The 21781-nt window shown below is 38.3% G+C and overlaps 1 protein-coding gene across 11 annotated transcripts in view; it reads left to right on the forward strand.

Annotated features, from left to right (window-relative positions):
• DMD (dystrophin) overlaps positions 1–21781 on the forward strand; it is a 2172325-nt gene that overhangs the window by 1436513 nt on the left and 714031 nt on the right. For all 11 annotated transcript variants that reach the window (XM_059720821.1, XM_059720816.1, XM_059720817.1 and 8 more), the window contains one exon: positions 14530–14705. In XM_059720821.1, the coding sequence (XP_059576804.1) occupies positions 14530–14705 (176 nt within the window). The remainder of the gene's footprint in view (positions 1–14529; positions 14706–21781) is intronic.

The raw sequence follows: 21781 nt of genomic DNA on the forward strand, positions 1-21781 counted from the left end.
AAGGCAAAAGTAAAAAATGAGCTGCACTTGGTGAGGGAGGTTAAGGACAATAAGAAAAGGTTGTATAAATATGTTGGCCAGAATGGAAGACCAAGGAAGCTGTGGGTCCACTGTTAAATAGCCAAGACAAACTTTTAACAAGAAATGCAAAGAAGGTGGAGCTACTTTGCCTTAGCCTTCACAAAATGTTAAGCTGCAACCAGATGCCTAATAAGGCTTATTTGGATAAGTAAGGGGACAAGCTGGGGGAGAAGATAACAAAAGAAATAGAGAGTTTTTGATGGGTCTGAATGAATTCATGTCAACAGGGCCTGATGAAATTCATCCCAGAGTACTGAAGGAACTGGCATAGGAGATTGCTGAGCCCTTGGCAATATCATTCAAAGTCATGGGAGACAGACAAGGCAGCAGAGCACTGGAAAAGGGTCAACATCCTCTTTTAAAAAAGCAAAAAAGAGAATCCATGGTTAACCTCACCTTGATAGACTGGTTAGCCTTGCCTTGATACCAGGAAAATTATTGGAGCATATTATAAGTAAGCATGTTTGCAAACATTTGGATGAGGAAAGCCTGATCACGAGCAGGCAACATGGGTTTGCTAAGAACAGATCATGCCAAACAAATTTGCTCTCCTTCATCAACAAACTGCTTGTGTGGATGAAGGGAATGAAGTAGATAGAGTATATCTGGACTTCAGCAAGGGTTTGAAGTCCCTGGGTCACAGACAGTCATACTGTTTTTAGTTCTAGCTACAAATGTAAACTCAGGTGCATTAATATTAACTCAGGTGGGGCAGTGACTAATAGTGAAATGATGGATGCAGTGTTAAGATGCTCAAGAATCTGAATAAGGGATGTCCATTTAACTATAAGAAGTACAGGAGTAATATAAACAATATCTTTTGACTGTTTTGGCTTGGCTTACTGTGTTTTTTAAATGTAACATATAATCTAGCAAATCAGTGAACGTTCCAATAAAGGTTTGTTTTTCCTTTTGATTTTTAACTGAATAATATAGTTCTGGGCCCCTAGCATAGTAATAAATATTCTAGTTAACTAGAGAAAAATGTGTTGCATTATATGTGATGATGCAACACACTATGTGCACCTCCCCTTTCAAAATCCCAGGTCTGCCCATGGCTATGAATGAGTGTTTCCCATGTCTCTGGGCTTCTCTGGTTGCCATATGGGGCCAGGAAAGAATTTCTTCCCCCTTCCCCCACCCTTGCTGCTACATATGTTGTGGGGGGCTAGTTGGAGAGGGAGCAGTGTTCCCTTCTTCAGATGCGTTGGGTTTTGGTTGAAGCCAAGGCTGTGGATTTTGAGTGGGGTGTGCCAATTGGATTTCAGGCTAGAGGGTTTTGTATCTCTGCTCAGGATCAAACCATTCACTGTTTTGGGGGTCAGAAAGGAGTTTACCCCCAGGTCAGATTGGTACAGACTCAGCAGGTGGGGAGGCGAAGTTCTTCCACTGTAGCACGGGACATGATTCTCTTCAGTAGCAGACCTCTTGCTTTACCTGTGCAAGGTTGAGGTGTTATGTCTTGTGGTTGCATCAGGGTTGACTGTGTAGTTTTGGTATTAGGTTAGACAATGGATGTGTGTAGGGTGGTTTGGATAGTGATTATCCTGCCTCTAGATCCTCTGAAGGTGCTTTCTCATCCTACTTCTCTGTGATTCTAAGTGGAATGCCACAAATCATGGAGAAGATGGACATGCAGCAGAGTGGCTAATAGTACAGGGAGTAGGAAGCAGAGCAGCAGCTTGTTCAAGGAGCACAGGGAAAGGAACAAGAAGCAGAGCATTCCTGGATTGGGCATGAGAAAAAGGATCCAGGTGGCACCTGGGGAGGGTACAGCGCTGATTTGCGGCATAGTAGTAAAAAAAGTTGACCTCCACTGTGTTAGGGGATGAGTGATTCAGATATATTTCCCTGTTATGGTCAGAGTTTCAAAATAGTCTTTTGACCTTTCCCTATTTTTGGATTAGACTGGTGTTATATGTTATAAAAATGATAGTAGCACATCCCATTTTCTGGTAACGTCTCAAGTCCCAGCTCTTCCAAGAGGTAAGATTTCATCTGTAGTAGGACAATAGCCAAATATCTAATGAGTTACCTTTCTTAAGACTCCTTAGTACAATCTTAATTTCAGAAGTGTGCTGCACGCGCAGCTAGCTGATTTTCAATGGGACATATAGATGATAAGCGTGTTTGAAAATGGGACCTGTTACTGTGCAAGGGCTAAAGTTTATCTCTTAATATAGCACCTGAAGTATAGATAATATAAACAATATGAGAAAGGTAGCTTAATAATAATTTATAACAGCTCTACTGACACTTAAAAGCAGAAAAACACAATATAGTATTAGTGATGAACAAGATTATAAGCATCTCTTTCCTTTGCAGCCTATTGCTTAAATAATGGATTATATAAAAAATGATCTACTACTAACACATATTTAATTAGATCAAATGCTGGTAAACTTTCTATTATGTTATTATGATGTTTGGAAAGTGTAATGCAAACTGCTTTTCTGTTCCACTGATTTTCCATGTACAGTAGATGACTGGAATAGACTGCTGACACTGATGAAAATAAGTGTCTTTCTGCTATTAGGTTTGGGAAGATATTATTATTGTTTTGTTTGTATCTGTCATTCATTTTGATGAATATATTCAAACCAGTTTTTCAGAATAACTATAATGAAGACAGTGCAGTCTTTAACACTTAAAAGTACCTTGCTTTTTAAATACTAAGTCTTCAATGATATTTTTCCCCAATTGGCTTCCATCTTTTTTGCTTTTCCCTCAAACTGTTCAAAAATGTCATAATTCCTTTTATTTAACCTTTCATTTAGCACATTCCTAGTTGCATGGAATAAATTTCCTTCCTACAAAAATGGATAAGGACTACAAAATAAATGTTTTATTTTGGTATATTTTTGAGAGCTCAAAAGAAGTCTCCAGACCAGATTCCTATAATACAACTACCTGAAAAAATAATTTATTGCTTATTTTCACTAGGATCTTTGACAGAAAGATGTGTAGTAGATGGTTAAAACCACCTGCAAACAGCAAAGCTTAGCAGAACATATAAGGGACAGTTTTCCCTATAATGTTACTGTGTTCTCTGACCTACACTGCTGTATCAGCACAGAAGCACAGAATCAACCTTATGCTTTCATCCAATACAAGGCAAAAGAGAGAGTTAAGTAAATGACTAAAGAGTAGCAGAGTGGTGTCTAATTCAAGGCTACAGATTTTTGAAACGTGCATGATACATTTATGTGGTTTTATGATCCAAAGCATGCCATAAATTAAGAAAATGCAATAAGGTATATTTTCCTAAAGAATATTGTGCCAACAAGTGCATTGGACAGAAATTAGAAGCTTGTTTGCATAATTCCATCATTTTGTTACAGGACTTTTCAGTACCAATAAATTACCATTGAGTTTATTGGACTAATGCTATTAAAAGAGAAAAGATCAGTTTGATTGGTAGTAGAAAAGCTTCTCATTAAGTTTAACAGTAAAATATTTTATCATTTGATGACAACACAAAATGAGACTCAAGGAATTATTCCAAGATATCTGTATGGGTTAATGAAATTTAGGGTGTGAACAAGCATTCGCCACACCTGGTCAAGGTATAGGAGGCTTACTTTACACTGCCTATACCTAGACCAAGAGTGGACACATACAGCAGTTTGTTGCTCCTGGGGGTGGCATGTACATGCATTCACCTTTTTCTGGAGCTGCATGGGAAAACAGGAATAAATTGGGGTGGATGGGATTGGAGAGGCTAGCAGGTCAGCATGGGAGGCTGGGAGGTCCACGAATGGGAGTTACCTGATCTGGGGGTGGGGAGGTCAGAGGACTAAAAGTAGCACAGTCAGACTTGAGCGGGGGAGGGAAGGGGGATGATAGGCAGCTGAACTTCCCCAGCCCCAGGGCTGTGCTGTGAATATCTACATGCATTTGCCAGATTAGATCAGCCGTTTCCTAGATAGATGGACCCGATCTTCATCTAAATTAGTGCACCTTCTTGGGTGAACTAACTTAGATCAGACACAACATTTTTTGCCTGATTTAAGCCCTCTGAATGTCTGCACAGATGGGCATTTAGATCAACCTAACTATGGTTAGGTCAATCTAAATGAATCTACATGCCCTTAGACACGTTAGGTAAAACACTGACCAGTTACAACCATGGTTTAATTTACAAGTCTTAGGGAATGATTTTATTGCTTGTGTATCAATCCACCAATCTTCTGGGGTGGTGGAGGTAAGGGGGAGTTGTATGTGTGTGGCTTTTTTTTCCTTCCTCCTCTTCTGTTTTCTGCTAATAGTAGGTATCTATTCTGAAGCAGTCGCTTATTCCTGTGCCTCTTCTTATGCCTGATCAATTTTTTCACATGTGAGAATATGAACATACATGGGCATAGAAAATGGTATAAGATGGTGGCAAAATATTTAAGTAATTGGGATATTCCCCTTTTTGCCTCTGTGTAGGGTTTACTCTGTATTTTTCCCAGACAGAAATAAAGTAAGGCCTTATCCTTCGTGATTTGGCATGATAAATTAATTTTTATTTATCACAGCATACAGTCATTAAGGAAGTGGCAGTTACACAGCTGTTTTAATATTAAAATGAATTTACTTTTATAATTGCTTTTTTTAGTTAACATATTAAACATCAAGATGTTGTTGCCTGATGCAGCTTACTTGTTTGCCATTTGTTGTGCTCAGGATGTTGAGAGCTGATGAAACTTAATCACCTGTGGTCAGGAGGAAGTTACTACTGCTCTCCAAGAGGTGTAGTACTATGGAATTTTTTTATTCCTATAATGAAGCTGAAATTATTCAATCTCAGAAACCGCCATTCCACATAAATCATTGTGGGTTCCTGTGCAGTATAGCAGTTTCTATTACTGTACTTCTAACTCTTACAACAGAAATTGTATCTTCTTTGATTTACTGCAAAGGACACCTTCCCACAAAAAAAAATGTGAGGGTTATTTGTCTAAATACCTGAAAGGGTAATTAAAGGCTGTCTCCCTCCATTTCCCACATTGTTCCAATTGGATATTTTCCACTTTCTTTCATAAAACAGTCAGTCATGTAACTGTGTGCGGTTAGCATTTGCTCTGTCTAGCAACTACATTATTTTGGTGCATAGATATATTTTCCTAAACAGTCTGTGTATAGGTGAAGTTTATAATAGATGGGAAACAGTATGGGACAATGACCAGAGAGAAATATAAATAGAAGCATTATAATGAGAAGAAGCCTTGAGTGGTAGATGTAGCCCAAAAGTAGGGAGAGGGTTGCAAACACTCCCCACTGATATGCTGCCAGAAGGGATAAGGCTAAATATGCATCAGTAGAAAGTAGAATCAGCCTTTGGCAGCCCCCATCGGTAAACTTTTTTTTCATAGGCCTTCAGTTAGAAATTGATGTTCTTTATCCCTTGTGGGAAGCAAAGCAACGAAAAGAAAGAACAATGAAAAATAAAATGCAGGATAAGGGAAATGACATGAACAAGAAGAATTGAAGTGGGGTAAAATAATCAATAATATAGGAGGGAAATAATACTAGTAAGTAGTGGGGCAAAAACAGACATGTTACTTAGGTTTTTGATACTACATCCTTTTTTGTGACATTCAGATCTATCTTGTAAGAGAAGGCCTTTTTATGTGATTTCAAAATTCCAGTCAATAGGAGGCTGAGAAGACCTTCTTTATTTAGTTCTTTAACACATGACATAATGAGAGAGAGTTTTTACTAAAGATCAGAAAACAGACATGCATATCTAAAAAAAAAAAAAAAAATTACTTAAAATTTGCTGCTTGCTTTTCCAGACAACCTTCTTTGTTTATTGGTAACTGTACCTTGGGCTTCCCTTATGCACATATTTTCTGGATGCTGTAGTGATTAATACTGATACTTAAACCTCAATATTTAGAGCTTTAGTTTAGATGTGCGCCCAATAAATTTGGAAGGTGAGGGGAGAAGGGGGCTGGGATTCAGAAATAAGGCTGAAATTTAATTAAATTTAATTAAAGCAGACTTTCTTTGTAACATCAAACTTCTCCCCCCATTTTCAGCTAAGCCAGAAATATGATCAGAAGCTGAATTTATGATGTTACAAAAAGGTGTTTCTGGGGCCAGAAGAACAAAAATAAAAAGCAATGGCCATATTTTTTAATAGGTGTGGATGTGCCCCCATCAATTTCAATGACATTTTATTTATATCAGAATGAATTTGGCTCTTGGCTCTGTTCTGCTTTGACTTTTGTGAAAAGACATGGACCATTTTTCATTGTATACAAAATTTGCTTATTTATCCCTGGTAAATAAATAGAGATTATTTGAATGTCTTTTCTTACATAAAAGGAGTAACTAATGCATGCCTGGCTGTCCTCTTTAATACTGGTATGCTGAATTAACTAATCCCATTAGCAAAATGTGAAAACAAACAAACAAACAAACAAACTTCTCCATAGTTTGTGGTTAGACCATTAGGGACAATGTTCCATCCCTTTTTTGCATAAAGTCATGTGGAAAGTGTATTTCTGATATGCTGTCTTTATAACATCTGAGGGAAAATTTTCTGAGAAGTTTGTCAGTGAGCCATTGGTCTACATGATGATATGAAATAGAAGGGATCAGAAGAATTCTCTCTCTAGTCAAAATCCACACTACCTCAGCTTTGTTCATCTTCAGCACAAAGTGAAAACTTTTCCATTCTTACCATGAGCCCCAAGATCATGGAGCTAGCTGATTCCCACCATTTTTAATGATAAAAGACTATTGCATAATATATAGTTGACTAAATCAAAAAACTCCTTTGGCTAATTCTGTAGCTATACTAGATCTCATTGGTGGAATCATTTAATAGCCATGAAGTAAATTATGTGTGCTTGTGGGGGAGAAGAGGGTGGCTTATTTAAAAGGCTGTTAAATAATGTTGCTAGAGAAGAGCTCAGAGACTTTATTTTAAGACATCCTTAATTAGTGTTTTGCTCTACAATAATATTTTGTTTGCAAGTAACCAGTGGTTATTACTGTCATGGACTTGCCATCTACCCGAGGAAAGCGTGCTACAACATTCACTTACAGTTTCTACAATGAACCTTAAAGGATTTAGAGTTAAAGAACCAGTGTTTTTCTGTATTGCTTCAAGTTCCTGTGATCTGCACACAAACAATCCTGACAGTAGATTTATATTGATGTAGAAAGGTCTTATTAAAAAAAACGTGCATGTGCTACAGGTTGTTAACTGGAGATAAATGGTGAAAGACTATGGGTACAACGTGTTGTTCTTGGTACATAACTGCTATCACTTCTCCCATGTAACTTTCCTTATCTCTATAATTCAAGCACTGTGCAATTAAAACCTCAGCTACAAAATACACTATATATATTTTGTACCTGAAAAGTGTGTTTATTTCAAACTGTGTGTTATCCAGATTGAAGAGACTGCTACCTGTCAGTCCAGTGGTACACACGTTATTTACAATTAGGCAGGTTTCCTAAGATGTATCAGTACTCCCAATAACAGGTTATTTACCTGGACAATAACTTCTTGAGTTCGGACAAGCTATAGTTTCATTAGCTTAGGCCCTTTCTCATGAAAAGAGTAAGAGAGAAATCTAAAACATCAAAGAAAGAAAAAAAAATGCTTTTATCAGTCCCTTGTTCTTGGAAGATTTTACAATTTATCCTGTGCTGGCTGCTGTCGTAAAATCTTACAAATTCAGAGACAACACAAAGCATTCTGGGATAATTCTGGCCAGGAAGGCCATAGAGTTTGCATGATCAGAGTGTAGTGGCTGGCTAGAATCCAGTGGAAAGGAATAGATTCATAGATTGTGGAGTCAGAAGGGACCACAATGGATCGTGTCGACCCCCTGCCCCTGACAGGGAAGAGGACCAAGGTCAGATGACCCCAGCCAGGTGACCATCTAGCCTCCTCTTGAAGACCTTCAAGCTAGGTGATAGCACCACCTGTCCTGGAAGCCCATTCCAGATCCTGGCCACCCTTACTGTGAAAAATTTCTTCCTAATATCTAACCTAAACCCACTCTCAACTAGTTTACACCTGTTATTCCTAGTCACTCCCTGGGGCGCCTTAGTAAACAGCGCTTCTCCTATTCCCTGTTGACCTCCCCTAATAAATTTATAGGAGGCCACAAGATCTCCCCTCAGCCGTCTTTTGTGAAGGCTGAACAGATTCAGCTCTCTCAACCTCCTCCCGTAGTGTCTATCACAAAGGCCACTAATCATGCAAGTGGTCCTCCTCTGGACCCTCTTGAAATTCCCCATGTCCCTCTTGAAGTGCGGTGCCCAAAACTGGACACAGTACTCCAACTGTGGCCTGACCAGTGCTGCATAGAGGGGGAGCATCACCTCCTTTGTTCTATTAGTTATGCACCTGCTAATGCACGACAAGGTGCGATTGGCCTTGTTGATGGCCTCATTACACTGCTGGTTCATGTTCATCTTGGATTCAATTATGACTCCAAGATCCCTCTCTGCCTCCGAGCTGCTGAGAAGGACACTCCCCAACCTATAGGTGTGCTGGGGGTTCCTCCTTCCCAGGTGGAGTACCTTACATTTATCTTTATTAAATGTCTGAGTTGAAAGATTTAAACCCACTCTTATTACCAAAATAGAAAAAAACATTGTGTATAACATGAACAGGGAGAGGTAACCAGCAGTTGCTTAAAGGATGATTAAATATTAGGTGTTTTCTGCTTAGGGATGGAAGCGTGTTTAGGGTATGAGGTACAGAGGTCTGAACTGGGGACATGAAGGCAAGGGAAAATGATTTGGTTGAATTTGTAGGAAGTAGGATTATGGGACAGAGGCTGCATAAATGAAATAAGATTAAGAAACTGCAACTTTCTTAAACTTAGTGGAACCTCTCCAAACTAATTAAAGGAGATAAGCGGGATGGGGATGGGGGGTGGATCATATGGAACTTTTAAGGTAAATGATTATATTACCCAATAAATATTTCCCTATTAAGAGTTCATTTTTGCCCCAAATTATGTCCAGTGAGCAACCTCTAACCTGAAAGTAGGCTGCAATCATTTTAGTCTTGCAACACATTGGATGCATCTACATGTGCACTTTACTATGGAGCTGACTAATTAGCTGCTCAGTAAAGCATCACTGTATACATGAGTGCCGGTATAAGGGCACAGTAGAATAATTAACTCCACCAACATGCTCAAGTAGACAGTGAACAAGGCTGGCTGGGGTATGAGGGTGTAAAAGCACGGGAGTAGCCTGCCACCCAGCCCTGCATGTTAGCACCCTTGTGCCCCAGCCGGCCCCTCTGCAAACCAATGATGACACCCAGAGCCCAGGGCTGACCTCCTGCCAGCCTGGGGCTGCTCCACACTGGCTCTAACTGCTATGGTCACTGTTGCACGTGAAGACACTGAGCCCAGGAGCAGCTGACTCCAGAGCAAACTGCGCTGGAATTTATACCCACAAATTAATTGAATGTGTAGATGTGCCCACAGACTCTTAAATTTATTAGGTTATTGCATGCAGGTGTAATCAGTGGAATAATCCTTTGCATAGGGAGCTGCTCACTTTTAAAATAAAAAAGTCTGTCTCTTTTCAAAGACTCTGTTCTTGTGAATGTTTGGTGTAGGGGAGGCAATCGGTGCTAGTGGTAGAGGTAATATCTTTTATTAGACCAACAAGATTTTTGCAAAAGTATTTCTTTAATTGCAAGCTTTCAGGTACAAACACCCTTCATCATGCATCAGAGAAAAGATTGTAAAAGTTCTCCTGGACAGAAATGAAAGTTCATATTTCATAGGATTTCACAGAAGAGTCAAAAGATTTATTGGTTTAGAGGTGGAAATACTGGAAACATCAGTAGAACAAATAAATCAGAAATGCCCTGAGCTAGAGCTCTTAATACTTTTTAAATATTTTATCACTAGGAATTCATTTTCTATTCACTTCAGTTGCAGTGATCATAATGAATGTATTTAGTACTGATGGAAAGAAATATAAATGCTTCATTGTAATTCATATTAGATAAATGCACCATTAAAATAATATTCTTATAGCTCAATAACAAGATATATGCATTCTGTCCTCAAAGATTGTTTCCATTATTTTTTAAATTATACTGTGGACCATAGGAGGAATGTTTAACAGGCTCCAGAACAGATAGCTTGCTTCTATATGCACTCAGCAACAAGTAGATAATAGGTACCTTATTCTGCATACACAGATACAACAGATGAAGACTAGCATCCCTCTGTAAAGGAATTATTTCTACCAGGTTACAGCACATCCTTTTTGGCCAGTCAGTTAAAAAGTTATTGTAAAAATATTAATTTAGACAATAGTCTGTTCTGCATCTGCTGTCCTCTTCTATGTGACTGTTCCACTTGTTCTCCAAATGCCAAGTTTAATTTAATACTTGCTGCTTTCCTGCTGATTGCTAGAATTAAATGTTGAAGCTTTGAAAAGGACTCTTGTTTGCCATCGCATTATACTTACTTTTGAAATATATCACTTAATGGCAATGACTATCCTTGGGCCAGCTTCTCAGAAATGTGAGCTGTAAAATGAAATTATTGACATTTTATCTTAAAAATGGGTACGCCATCATCTTAAAAACTGCCCATTCATTTTTTCTTCACTTTTTGATAATCTGCTTTTCATCCCTAAAGTATCTAAATTTGGTTTCATATTATGTTTTTATAAATTAAAAACAATGTGATGTGGATGTTCCTATACTTATACCTTTGTAAGTCTTTTGTCAACCTGGTAATCAATGTGTGGTGTCAGAAGGTTTATGTTATGTAATCTACACCTGTTAAAGACCCATTAGGTGCATCAGGTTGATGCTCCTAGACAAGCAAGGATAAAGCCCACTGATCACGGATGGGAGATGTAAAGATTTTCATGAGATTATAATTTGGTTTGTTAATCAGGCCTTAGTTGGGGGTTTTGTTAATTGGATATCATGTTTTCCACTCCCTTGACCTTTTCAATTCCTCATTGGATAGTTAGCTCATAAAGACCATTACATGTGCTTCCATGGGGCTTAGAACTTCTATGACCCATCCAAAATGCAGAACCTAAATAGTTTCCAAATTTTCCCAATGTCATAGTGCCAGGAATATTGTTCAATATGCTGCCAGGTCTGTCAGTAAATACACACTGACTATGAGGTTTTTTTGTGTTTACAGTATAACACACCGGGTATTATAAATTTGCAGCATAGCAAGTGAATTCCTGTCATACCATAAAAGTTCTCTGATTTAAGGGATATCCAAAATGGGTATTCCCTTAACTGGCTCTGTATTCTATCGTCTTAGTATTTGCATCAAGTCTGTGTCTGATTTTAAATATGAAAACAAAAGAATACTTGAAAAGGAAGCAACTGTAAACTAGTTTCTATTGAGGAGTAGATCAAAGCAGCAGAATTCTCAAGGAGATTTTGTTTAGGGTATGTCTACGCAAGGTATAACTCCAGTCACGTAGATAATGGCAGCTTGGGATACACAAACCCATATGGGCTGCAAAATCAATCTGGAATTCTAAATAAATTAATTGATAGCTAGTGTGCATAGAGACTTTTGCTGCCAGGGGAAAAGAGTCATTGTAGCAAAAGCCCTAGTTTTTCTTTTTTTTTTTTTAATTTTGAAATACATTCCCTCCCCTTCCCCTAAGCATTTCTGACTTTCTCTCTATCCCTTATAAGTGATTACAAGTAGTACTAGGTAAGCTAAGATAGGTTCTTGTATGCTATTATTGTAATAAGCTCCTTTTTATATTGTAAATAGTGTCTTGTTATGTTTGTATTGATTTTTACTGTTTTATATTGTATTATATTGTATTTCAATCATTTTTTGCATTGATATTTATTGTTTCATATTAATACTGTATGGTTTAAGCCTGTGTCTGTAAAGTAATGTCAAGTTTCCATTTTGTATGTCAAGCCTCCACCTTGTGTCCCCTGCCCTATACAATATGTTGCAACTATGACTCATACCTACCCCTCCTATCTAAATTGGTTTTCCTTGAATGCCTGAAACAAAAGAGTGAATGGATGAGTGAAACACAATGACAGCAGGACTCCCTTCTAAATCACCCCACCATCAAAACCAATACCTGGACTAGAGGCCCAGCCATTAGAAGCACTCTCAGCATTCAAGACACAAAAGATGAGGCAGCCCACCATTGTGCCAAGGCTGCACATACCCAGTATGAATATCTGGAGCCCTCTGGAGCAGGGCTGACCTTGCCTGGACATGGCATCCCCATTAGAGATCATAGGTAGTCTGCCCCATAAAAAGGGGTGGTGAAGACTGTTGTGTGCACAGGGTGTACAGTGTGAATTAAAAATGAGCAGAAATCTTATTGGGGATAAGACACAATGCCTCATTTATTAGAACATAAAACTTAAAACATGCAATATGAAAAGAATAAAGAACAGTAAGGTTGTTTGCTTCACTCATTCCCATGCATATTCATCCATTCATTCATTCAAAAGAGACAAGCACACACACAGACGTTAGACAGTCCTGCAAAGTTTAAGGTGTTACCAAGTGCTAAAGTTGCTCAGGTCAGTCTGGTGGCCGGCCAGGCTGACCATCAGAGTTGACATCAGGTCTTGTTGGATGTGCTCAAAACTCCTTCTTGTAGGTAGAAAAGACCCAAAGCCTTGTTTCTGTGTTCATTTTTTGTAGTGATAGCTGTCCATACAAGCCTATGGATTCCACTGAGTTAAACATGAAGGTCATCCTCCTTGTCCTGTTGGCAGGCTGGGATTGGTAGGATATGATATTCAGGCTTTATGGTCTGCAATCTTCAGTGGGGTCATTGCTTGCAGTCTTCAGCCATGAGAGTGAAGCATGATCTAGTATTTGGTAATCCTTAGCTGCTGACTTAATGTCGCTGCAGCCTTTAATGGTTTAACCATTAAACCACAGAAGGCTATTTTCACCTGCTGCAAGAAGACTGTCTTCCTTCACGTTGTCACATACATACATCATTCACTCTTTTGTTACCTCTTTCCACATATGCCAGACATGCCACAAACTGTGCATAAGCATTTTCCTTATACTAAATTTGAGTTCTAAAATCATGAGACCAATAGATCAAATATATCTAAAATCATGAGACCAATATGTTCAATATATTTATGCTAAGCAATAAGAAATTTAAAATAGATGGTCAATTCCAGAACACTAATAATGGCTGATCAAATTATTATAAAAAGTAAATCATAACAAGATTAACTTTATCTTAATGGTTAAATATTTCATTAAATAAAAAGGAAAAATAACAATAAGTTAACTTCATGTGCAAGCCACTTTCTGGCTGCAAAATTGTATATGAATATCCTGCATTTATCATTACCAACTCTTTCAGATAAAGTTGGGTAATACAACTCTAGTATACTTATTTAGCTAAGAAGCCTCATTAAAAAAAATAAAATCCAAAGAAAACTGCAAAGTAATTTTAACATTCTTTCAGTTTGTATCTACTTTATCAGAACCTGTTTAATGTCTCTCTTACAGTTTTGTGGTTATTAATTTTGAATTTTATAGAAGGAAAAGTCATTCTCGTTGTGTTGAAAAATAAGGAAGACCAAAGGGATGTGATATATTTATTTATGAAAATGTATTTATCTAAATATATGACTCTAACTCCATTGATAAGACGATTCTGTTTTAATGGCCACACACACTTTATATTCAGTAACACAAAGTGCAAAATTAAGTCACCTTTCAAGATTGTACTTTCTTAATGATTAATCAAGATGACAAACTGTGTATTGAGTTTTTAGTGATGAAAGATACAGAAAAAATGTCCAAGTATGTTCAGTGAAGGGTATCAAACTGTCTATCCGCAGTATCTGGGTACATTTTGAGTAATTTTGCAGTTCAGTGTGTATGAGCAGAAGCAAGATAAGTAAGGTTTCCCTCAGGAATCCAATTTTTCTGAAGAGTAAGGGAATAGATTATTATGCCTCTTGCAATTGGGATTGGATCTAGTCTACATAGGGATTTGGAAAAGTACTACAGCTATGTAAACAATCTCTTCATATATTGTATTATTTTTTCCATGCTCAGATTGACAGTTAACAGGGAACCCAAATACTTTGCTTGCTTTTAAATTTTGTATCACTGGGTAGGCTATTAGACATGGTGCATCCCAGTGGGGGGACAGAATTGAATTTGCTCAAGAGACTTTCCCACTAATTGATCTGTAGAACATTATAGCATGCTAGAGCATTTGAAAAAAAAAAAAGAAAGGAAAGGAAATAAGGAGCTGCACTGAAAAGGTATATGTTATGGGAACATAAAAGGCACCTATCTGTTTTGTCACATTTGGATTTATGCATTTGGGATTTGGAGTAGAAAGAAACTTTCACACAGAGCTCTTTCTGTCAGAAGTGTATGTAATAAAGTGTTTTTGATCTATCCTTGAATAAAAAGATATGGCTTTTCATTTTTGACATTTTTTGATATCTTTCAGGAACTCCAGGATGGCATTGGAAGACAGCAAACTGTTGTCAAAACACTAAACGTAACTGGTGAAGAGATTATTGAGCAGTCATCAACAGCAGATGCTACCTTACTGAAGGAAAAACTGGGGAGCTTGAATTTTCGGTGGCAGGAGATCTGCAGACAGCTGACAGAGAGAAGAAAGAGGTAGGTTAAGAAATAGAGAATGTTTTGAAAGTATGCCAGACTGGCTTTTAAAAATAAAAATCTAAGGAACCCCTTGAATTCTTGGATGTTCTTAGTGGACTGTTGATAATTACAAGGAACCTTCTTGTTCACATTCCCTTTCTTGCCTCCACCAAATACATGCTCACACCCATTCTCTCACACTTTCACACTCTTATGCTTCTTTCTGCTAGTGTTTTTAAAAAAGCAAACACCATAAATATACAATTATTTCCAGGAAAAAAAAAAGAAAAACTTTATTATCACTTAAGTAACCTACACCTGTGCTGGCACTTCAGAATAACTTTTTAGCTGGGAGTCACTGAAATAACATATTAAAAAAATAAAATCCTTATTGGGGGTAACAAGGATGCTTCCAATGGTCAGAATTTATTTTAATAATATAATTTTCCTTTCACTATTGATATCTCCTACTTCCAGTGCTTTATTCCATTTGGGCAAAGAGAATAGTCTATTTAATTTTCATATGTCATTTTCAAATTAATTTTTGTTCTCCTGCTCTAACAGGATGCTACAGTGTTTGAATTACAAATACAGCAGATTGTAAGATAATTTTTAAGACACTATTTCAACGGAATTTTAAAACCAACAAATAGGCAGAGGAACAACATGAACCAAAACAAAAAAAAAAATCCCCAAGCCAGAACAGAAACAAACAGTTTTTGTTGATGTTAGGTTTTATAATAAAAGCTTATTTTCTAAGCTTTAAAAGCTGGTCTTAAATTGACCAGACTTAATTGACTGATTTAATAATGCAGTTTTAATATATGGTAGGGTTTTGGCTACCTATGTCTTTACATATGTCTTTTAGAAAGGAGTGTCCTTCCATTAAGATACAGTGGTGAATGCACTATTTGGCAGGAAGATCAATAGTGTAAAACAATTTGATTACCTTTGAGGTTTTTGTTCTAACTCAGTTTGTTCTTTCTCAGTTTAGATTTGTGAACAGGGAAGAACTGTAGAGATGTTAACATCTGGGAGTGGGAGGGAAGGAGGGAGGTAGAGAGGGAAGTCATGAAAGGTTATTGTTGAATTTAATCATTAAACTTTCACTAAAAGAAGAAAACACTGGGAATGATCTGCAGCAGTTGGAAGCCAAAGAGGTGGCTTTAAATAGTTCTTCTGCTACATTTCCAAGTGTTATGTTAATGTTGGCTGTTACACCAGGGACACCTTGGCCTTTATTTATCACACTAAAAAGTACTGTCTCGCACAACTGAAACCCAGCCGTATTACCAAACCTTAGTTCCTGATGTAAGTGCTAACACTTAGGAAACAATAACACATCATTTTAATAGCCCTATAAGCTGCTTTGGCACCACACAAAAGGAAGATTAGTGGCTGAGCTTTGACTGGGAATGTGAAATCTTTCCCAGTTGTGGTCAAGAGCAGTACAGCACTTCTTTATTTCATAGATACAGATGTGTATCTGAATGCTATTTTGGCACCAGGCTGTGTCCAGGGTGTATTCGTTTTTTTGCACATTCTTTTCAGTAAAGAAGAATAGGATCAACAATCTGGTACCTGGGAATAATGCAATCCTATTCCCTAAATGATCAACATTGCATTAACCAGAAAAAAAAGATTAATATGCCTTTTCTTGCTTTGATTTTCTTTTTCTGACAAGCTGAACATAGGTCTACCTCACCTAAAAGTCTGTTATACTTAGCTCCTTCAGATTCAGATGAGCTTTTGTGTATGTTGACTACAGTGTTAGACATGCCCTTTAATTAGCTTTTGACTAACCAGCCTAGATGCTGGGAAGAGTGTGGAATGTCAGGTTTGGCTGCACAATCTGTCCGAGAAACAGGGTGAATTAAACTACCTTGATCTTTGGGTTAGACTGCTAGTTCTGATATGTCTACGCTCCACTTCTGTACCTATAATCTGGATCCTTGAGAATATTTTTAAACACCCATTGTTGTCTTTGTTCTCCAGTAGTTTTTTTTCTTTCTATGTTGATAGACTTTGCCCTATGACAGGGAAACCAGTTCTGTGTACTTTCTTGGGATTAAACAAGTCATCCAAGCTAATTATTCTGATGTTGCTTACGCATTCATAAATAGAACCAATAGCCAATCATCTGGACTTATAACTTCTTGTCTGTCTGACCCACTCCAGTGGCCCTGTCCCAGGAAACACTTAAATTGAAATGTCCACACAGAAGACACTAGTGAAATGACAGGCCAAGATAGTGATCCCAGATATGAAAGACCATCTCCATGTTGGTCACAATACCATCATAATGATGTGCTTGTATTGTTTGATTTCACTTTAGTCCATGCAGTCTTAAGTGTCTTTTTAAAAAAGACATTTCTGGCTGCATTAAAACATTAATTTATAACTATAAACAATTATAGGGAAAAAAACAAGCAAATATACCCAACCCCTCCTAAACTATATGTCTCTGGTAGTAGCCTATTCCTGAATATCTTTTTCTTTAAAATATTTATGTAAATGTGAAATCTATTTCAGTGTTCCTTTAATATTTGAATAGTTTGTGAATGAAAAACTGTTAGTTAAAGTGATAGTGAGGACTTCGAAATTCTTGTCTAATCCCATTGAGAATAATGAAGAATTTAAATTATTCGCTAAAAAGTCTAAAGAATTAAAATGGAATTATTATAGGCAGTGGAGTAGGGAGGGAACATTCGTATCTTTTCATTTTTTGTGCAGTTTGTATACTTATCAGAAGTACGTGTTACACTATTTTTTCCCCTTGAAAACGGATGTATGTTTTTGTTTGTTGTTGTTTTTAGGAGGTTGTTTTAGTTTTGGGGGTTTTTTTGTAGGTTGTGAAAATTAGCAATAGCCTACAGTTCTTATACTTTCAAACAACACATGCTGTGGGGGATCATTTATAATCTGACAATCTTTTTAACAGAATAAATTTTGTAAACTCCAGTTTTTACAATGGCGAAAAAAAAATTTGCAGGCCACTGCATTCCATATATCTGCTAAAAAGTTTCATTTTTTTCTTTTTGGTGTCCAAAAATGCCATTTCTCAGTTAATTAAGTTATAATCAGTGCGTTTTCCCACAATTGCCACATTCTGACAATGTAAAAAATATATATTAATCTCAAGAAACTATTATTGATTCCAGTATACGTGTACTATTAAAAAATCTTAAACCTGGCTGATACCTCCTCAGAACTCTGCTCAAGCTAGTTTGAAGTAATTGTGGGAAGAATGTCAAAGCAATTACTCTATTTAACAGGGTACTTTTGAATATAGATGGTGTTTGTTTTTTTCTAAAGCTCAAAAGCTTTTTGCTTCACCTCTAAAATGATTATTGTAAATTGAATGTTCTATTTTTCATATTTATCATATTCAACTGTCATTATAGTATTCCTTTTACCACAATACATTAGCTACCTCTGATTAGTTTCTTTCACCTGAATTCTCATATATTGAAACCTCTAATTAACTTCTCATTGCAAATCAAAATTTGTCTCATAGATGAAGAGATTGCATAATGGGTAAAGGACAAAATATTGTTCTTAATTTGTTTTCCCTTCAAACACAAAAGAGCAGTTAATGTTGACTGTTTTTCTTTTTTTATGATTGTTCAAATATCCAGAGATAAGTACGTATAAGTTTGTTTGTTTTTCTTAGAGTAATACATTAGAAAAGAAATCACTATGATCTAAATGTGCAATGCACATATGTACAGCACTGCAGCGAAACTTGCCTCTGGTTAGTATTCACAGTAGACTTGTCCAGTGTCTAGGTGATATCCTGCACTTTAATTAAGTTGTCTTTACTCAGATGGGAAATGTTTTATTTGCAGCTTCTTTAGAAAAAGAAAAAAAATCTTTCCTCTCTAAATATGTCCCATAAACTGGCAAGTTCAGTACTACAAGTTACCATTTTGACAAAATCTCAATTATGGTCCATTCATGTTGCAAAATAACACTAGGTATTAAGAAAATGAATGCCCAACTCTAAGATCTATAGTAGTGGTCAATATTATACACATGATTAGCAGTTTCGGTTTAAAGAGCCAACATGAAGCTAGTGTTGTAGCTGCAAACACATTGCTCAGTTACCAGCAGTAGATCCAAGCTTAAGCACCCCATATGAGTGAGTGTACAATGAGCTTGCCAATATCAAAGATGGGGAAATATACATGATGAAAAGTATTTTGATTTTTAGGAAAACATCTTGCATTATCTCTCGAAACTAGTTGAAATAGAGATTTATTTTTAGTAAACAATTATGGTTGTGTAGTTGGTATTTTTTACACCTTCATCACAGGTAAAGTAATGCTGTATTAAAGTTGGACTATCAGTAGTTTCCTGTGATACTCCACAAGAGATGTGTTGGCCCAGTTTTAAGTCCTCTATGGGAAGCAATTTTCAACCAGAATTCCATGGCCAAGAGATCCTTCTAAGGATATTAAGGGTGCTGTACAACATTAACATTGCCAAAAGTGCAAACACCTACACATGATTTACACGGTAAACCCAGAGATTTCAAATAGGAATTCATAGTGTCAAAATATTTCTGACCTGTTGTGATTGTTATCAGTTCTTGGCAACAGAAGAATTTCTCTAGTATTTTTATGTAATCAAAAATGAGTGAAATCTAAGACCTGGCTTTTTCCAAAGGGCACCTTGAATCTAATGAGGTTGAGAACCACTGCTGTAGTGTTTGTCTCCTCTAACAATTAGGATTGACCCCACCAGTACACTCAGCTTGACCAAGCCTGATGACCAGAGATCCTGGTTTTCTCTGTTAAAAAAATACAAAATTCTCTGACTAAAAATCCCCAGATCCATGTTTTTCTGTGATTAAAATGAAATTCTACTATCCATATAGGTATCAGTTGAACACAATGTTTTATTGTTATATTTAGAATTTTAAAGCACTTTGAAAGCCTACCAATGCCTCAGTCATTATAACTAAATCCATTCCAAATACCTATATTTTGGCATTTGATTTTTTTGTTTTTATCATGCAAAATCATAGCTATCCCTGCCCCCTTGCCCCACCAGGATGTGGGTCCAGCTATGGCTGCCCCCCCCCCCCCACTGCTTTGTGATGCTGAGCAGCCCTGATATGCCGGTGCCCCTCACTCCCGACTCACAGCTCACCCTAGCCCTGCCAGTGCCTCTCACTCCTGACTCGTAACCCCCCCAGCCCTGCCAGTGCCACTTATTTCTGACCTGCAGCCCCTGCCTACCCTGCATTTGCTCCCCCCCAAATAGTAACTCCCCCCCTGCACCAGGAAACGGGTTCAACTATGAGTGTCCCCCCGCCCCGGCTGCTTTGTCACTCTGAGCAGCCCTGACACACTGGTGCCCTGCCCCTGCCCATGCTGTTACACCTCACTACCAAACCAAAGCCCCACCAGCCCTGGCAGTACCCCTCACTCCTGACCTGCAGCCCCTGCCTGTCCCCCACTCATTCCCTCCCAGCAGCAGCTACCCTGTCCCACCTGGGTGTGTGGGGCAGGGGGTATATGGGGCTTTCCAGAGCTCAGTCTCTGCCCTGATGGAGTAGAGCTGATCAGAACTCACCGGAGTTTGGCCCCTAATTGCCTGAACCAGCCCTGCACCATTGGGGCTGTGCGCCAAGTTCTGGCATGCCCAGACTGCCCCTGTGCCATTGCTTTCCCCCACCCACCTGGCCCCAAATGGTGCAGGGCCAGTTTGCGCTCACCAGAGCTCAGTCCCTGACCTGATGGCGCAAGGATGGTTCTCAAGCCCTGGTCTTCCAACCCACTTCCCCCACCCAGCCCATTAACTCACATGCATATAGCTGCTGGTGCTGCTCCCACCAACCTTCCTGGCTGTACTGCCACCATGTATGTGCAAGCACACAGTGCCAGCAGCAGCAGTTCCCATGGATAGTGCAGCCCACCATGCTCCATGCCCTCAAGTCCCCACTGCAGCCTTTCTGTTCACAAGCACCCATGACTAGGAGAAATAATGACCTCAGGCTATGAAACTCAGACCTTCCAGGCTTGGCTGGTCTATTGTCCAGGTTGGGTTTAGAGTTTTTCAGTATAGATGGCAAGCTTGCCTGAGGCTTCAGGCAGCAGTAAGTAGTGTAGTGCTTAACATCCCTTATTCATGAAATAGAAGAGGGAGCATATGCATAGAAGTGTATAAACATCTCAAAAGAATAAGCAAGCAGAGAAATGATCCACGGGACCTCAAATGACTCAAATGGAAAGAATTTTAATTTAAAAAATGTATGTTAATATAGCTGAAAGAAACCCAAAATTAGTGAAGCGGTAGAAGACCGGTGGGTGAAGATAGGCAACAAAAAGTACCATGAGTTCTCACTACTTGGTGTTTAAGTAAAAGACGCATTTAATTTTGAGCTGCATATGTAAAATGACCAAGCTTCAGTGCAGGAAAGTAATAGTTCCTCTCTTGATATAGGTATGTATAGATGCAACTATATCTGAACTTTACATTCTTTTCTTATGGGCATATTGTCAAAGTGAAAAAAAAAATAAAGGAAAGCAATTAGAAATAATGAGAAGGACTGGAGGAATTTGGTTTAAAGAAAAAATTTTTAAAAAAGGGTAGCATACTGTGAACTCACAAAAATCAGGGGGGCCAAAAAATGTGATCTAGGCAACCACGGTTTGTGCATACCCCCATTAGAAATACAGGGGTATGGTTAGTTGTCCATGTAGGGAAGAGTGTTTCAAGCATCTACCAGGAGGTGTTCACAAAGGGAGAGTGTATTATGTGTCCCCACTGGGGTGAAAGGAGGGTAGTGGCCCTGTCTGGAGACTCCTCCAACACCTTCAGCTGACCCAGGCTCTCACCTTCCTATGACCTGGTGCTTTATTTGTCAGCCTGGCACCAGAAGACACCTGGACCATCCCCCAGTTCTAGACGGGTCATGGAGGCTGGGGAACGAGAAGAGGAGTGTAAGCAGAGCTGAAGTGGCAGCCAGTCTCAGCTCAGAAGACTGACCTTCCTGCAGGTGGATTCAGGGAGGGTGGGAGAGGGGCCATTGTGCTCTGGAGAGACATGACAGATGACAAGAACATAAGAATTGCCATTTACTGGGT

The sequence above is a fragment of the Alligator mississippiensis genome, chromosome 1 (assembly GCF_030867095.1).
Source record: "Alligator mississippiensis isolate rAllMis1 chromosome 1, rAllMis1, whole genome shotgun sequence".
Taxonomy (NCBI): Eukaryota; Metazoa; Chordata; order Crocodylia; family Alligatoridae; genus Alligator; species Alligator mississippiensis.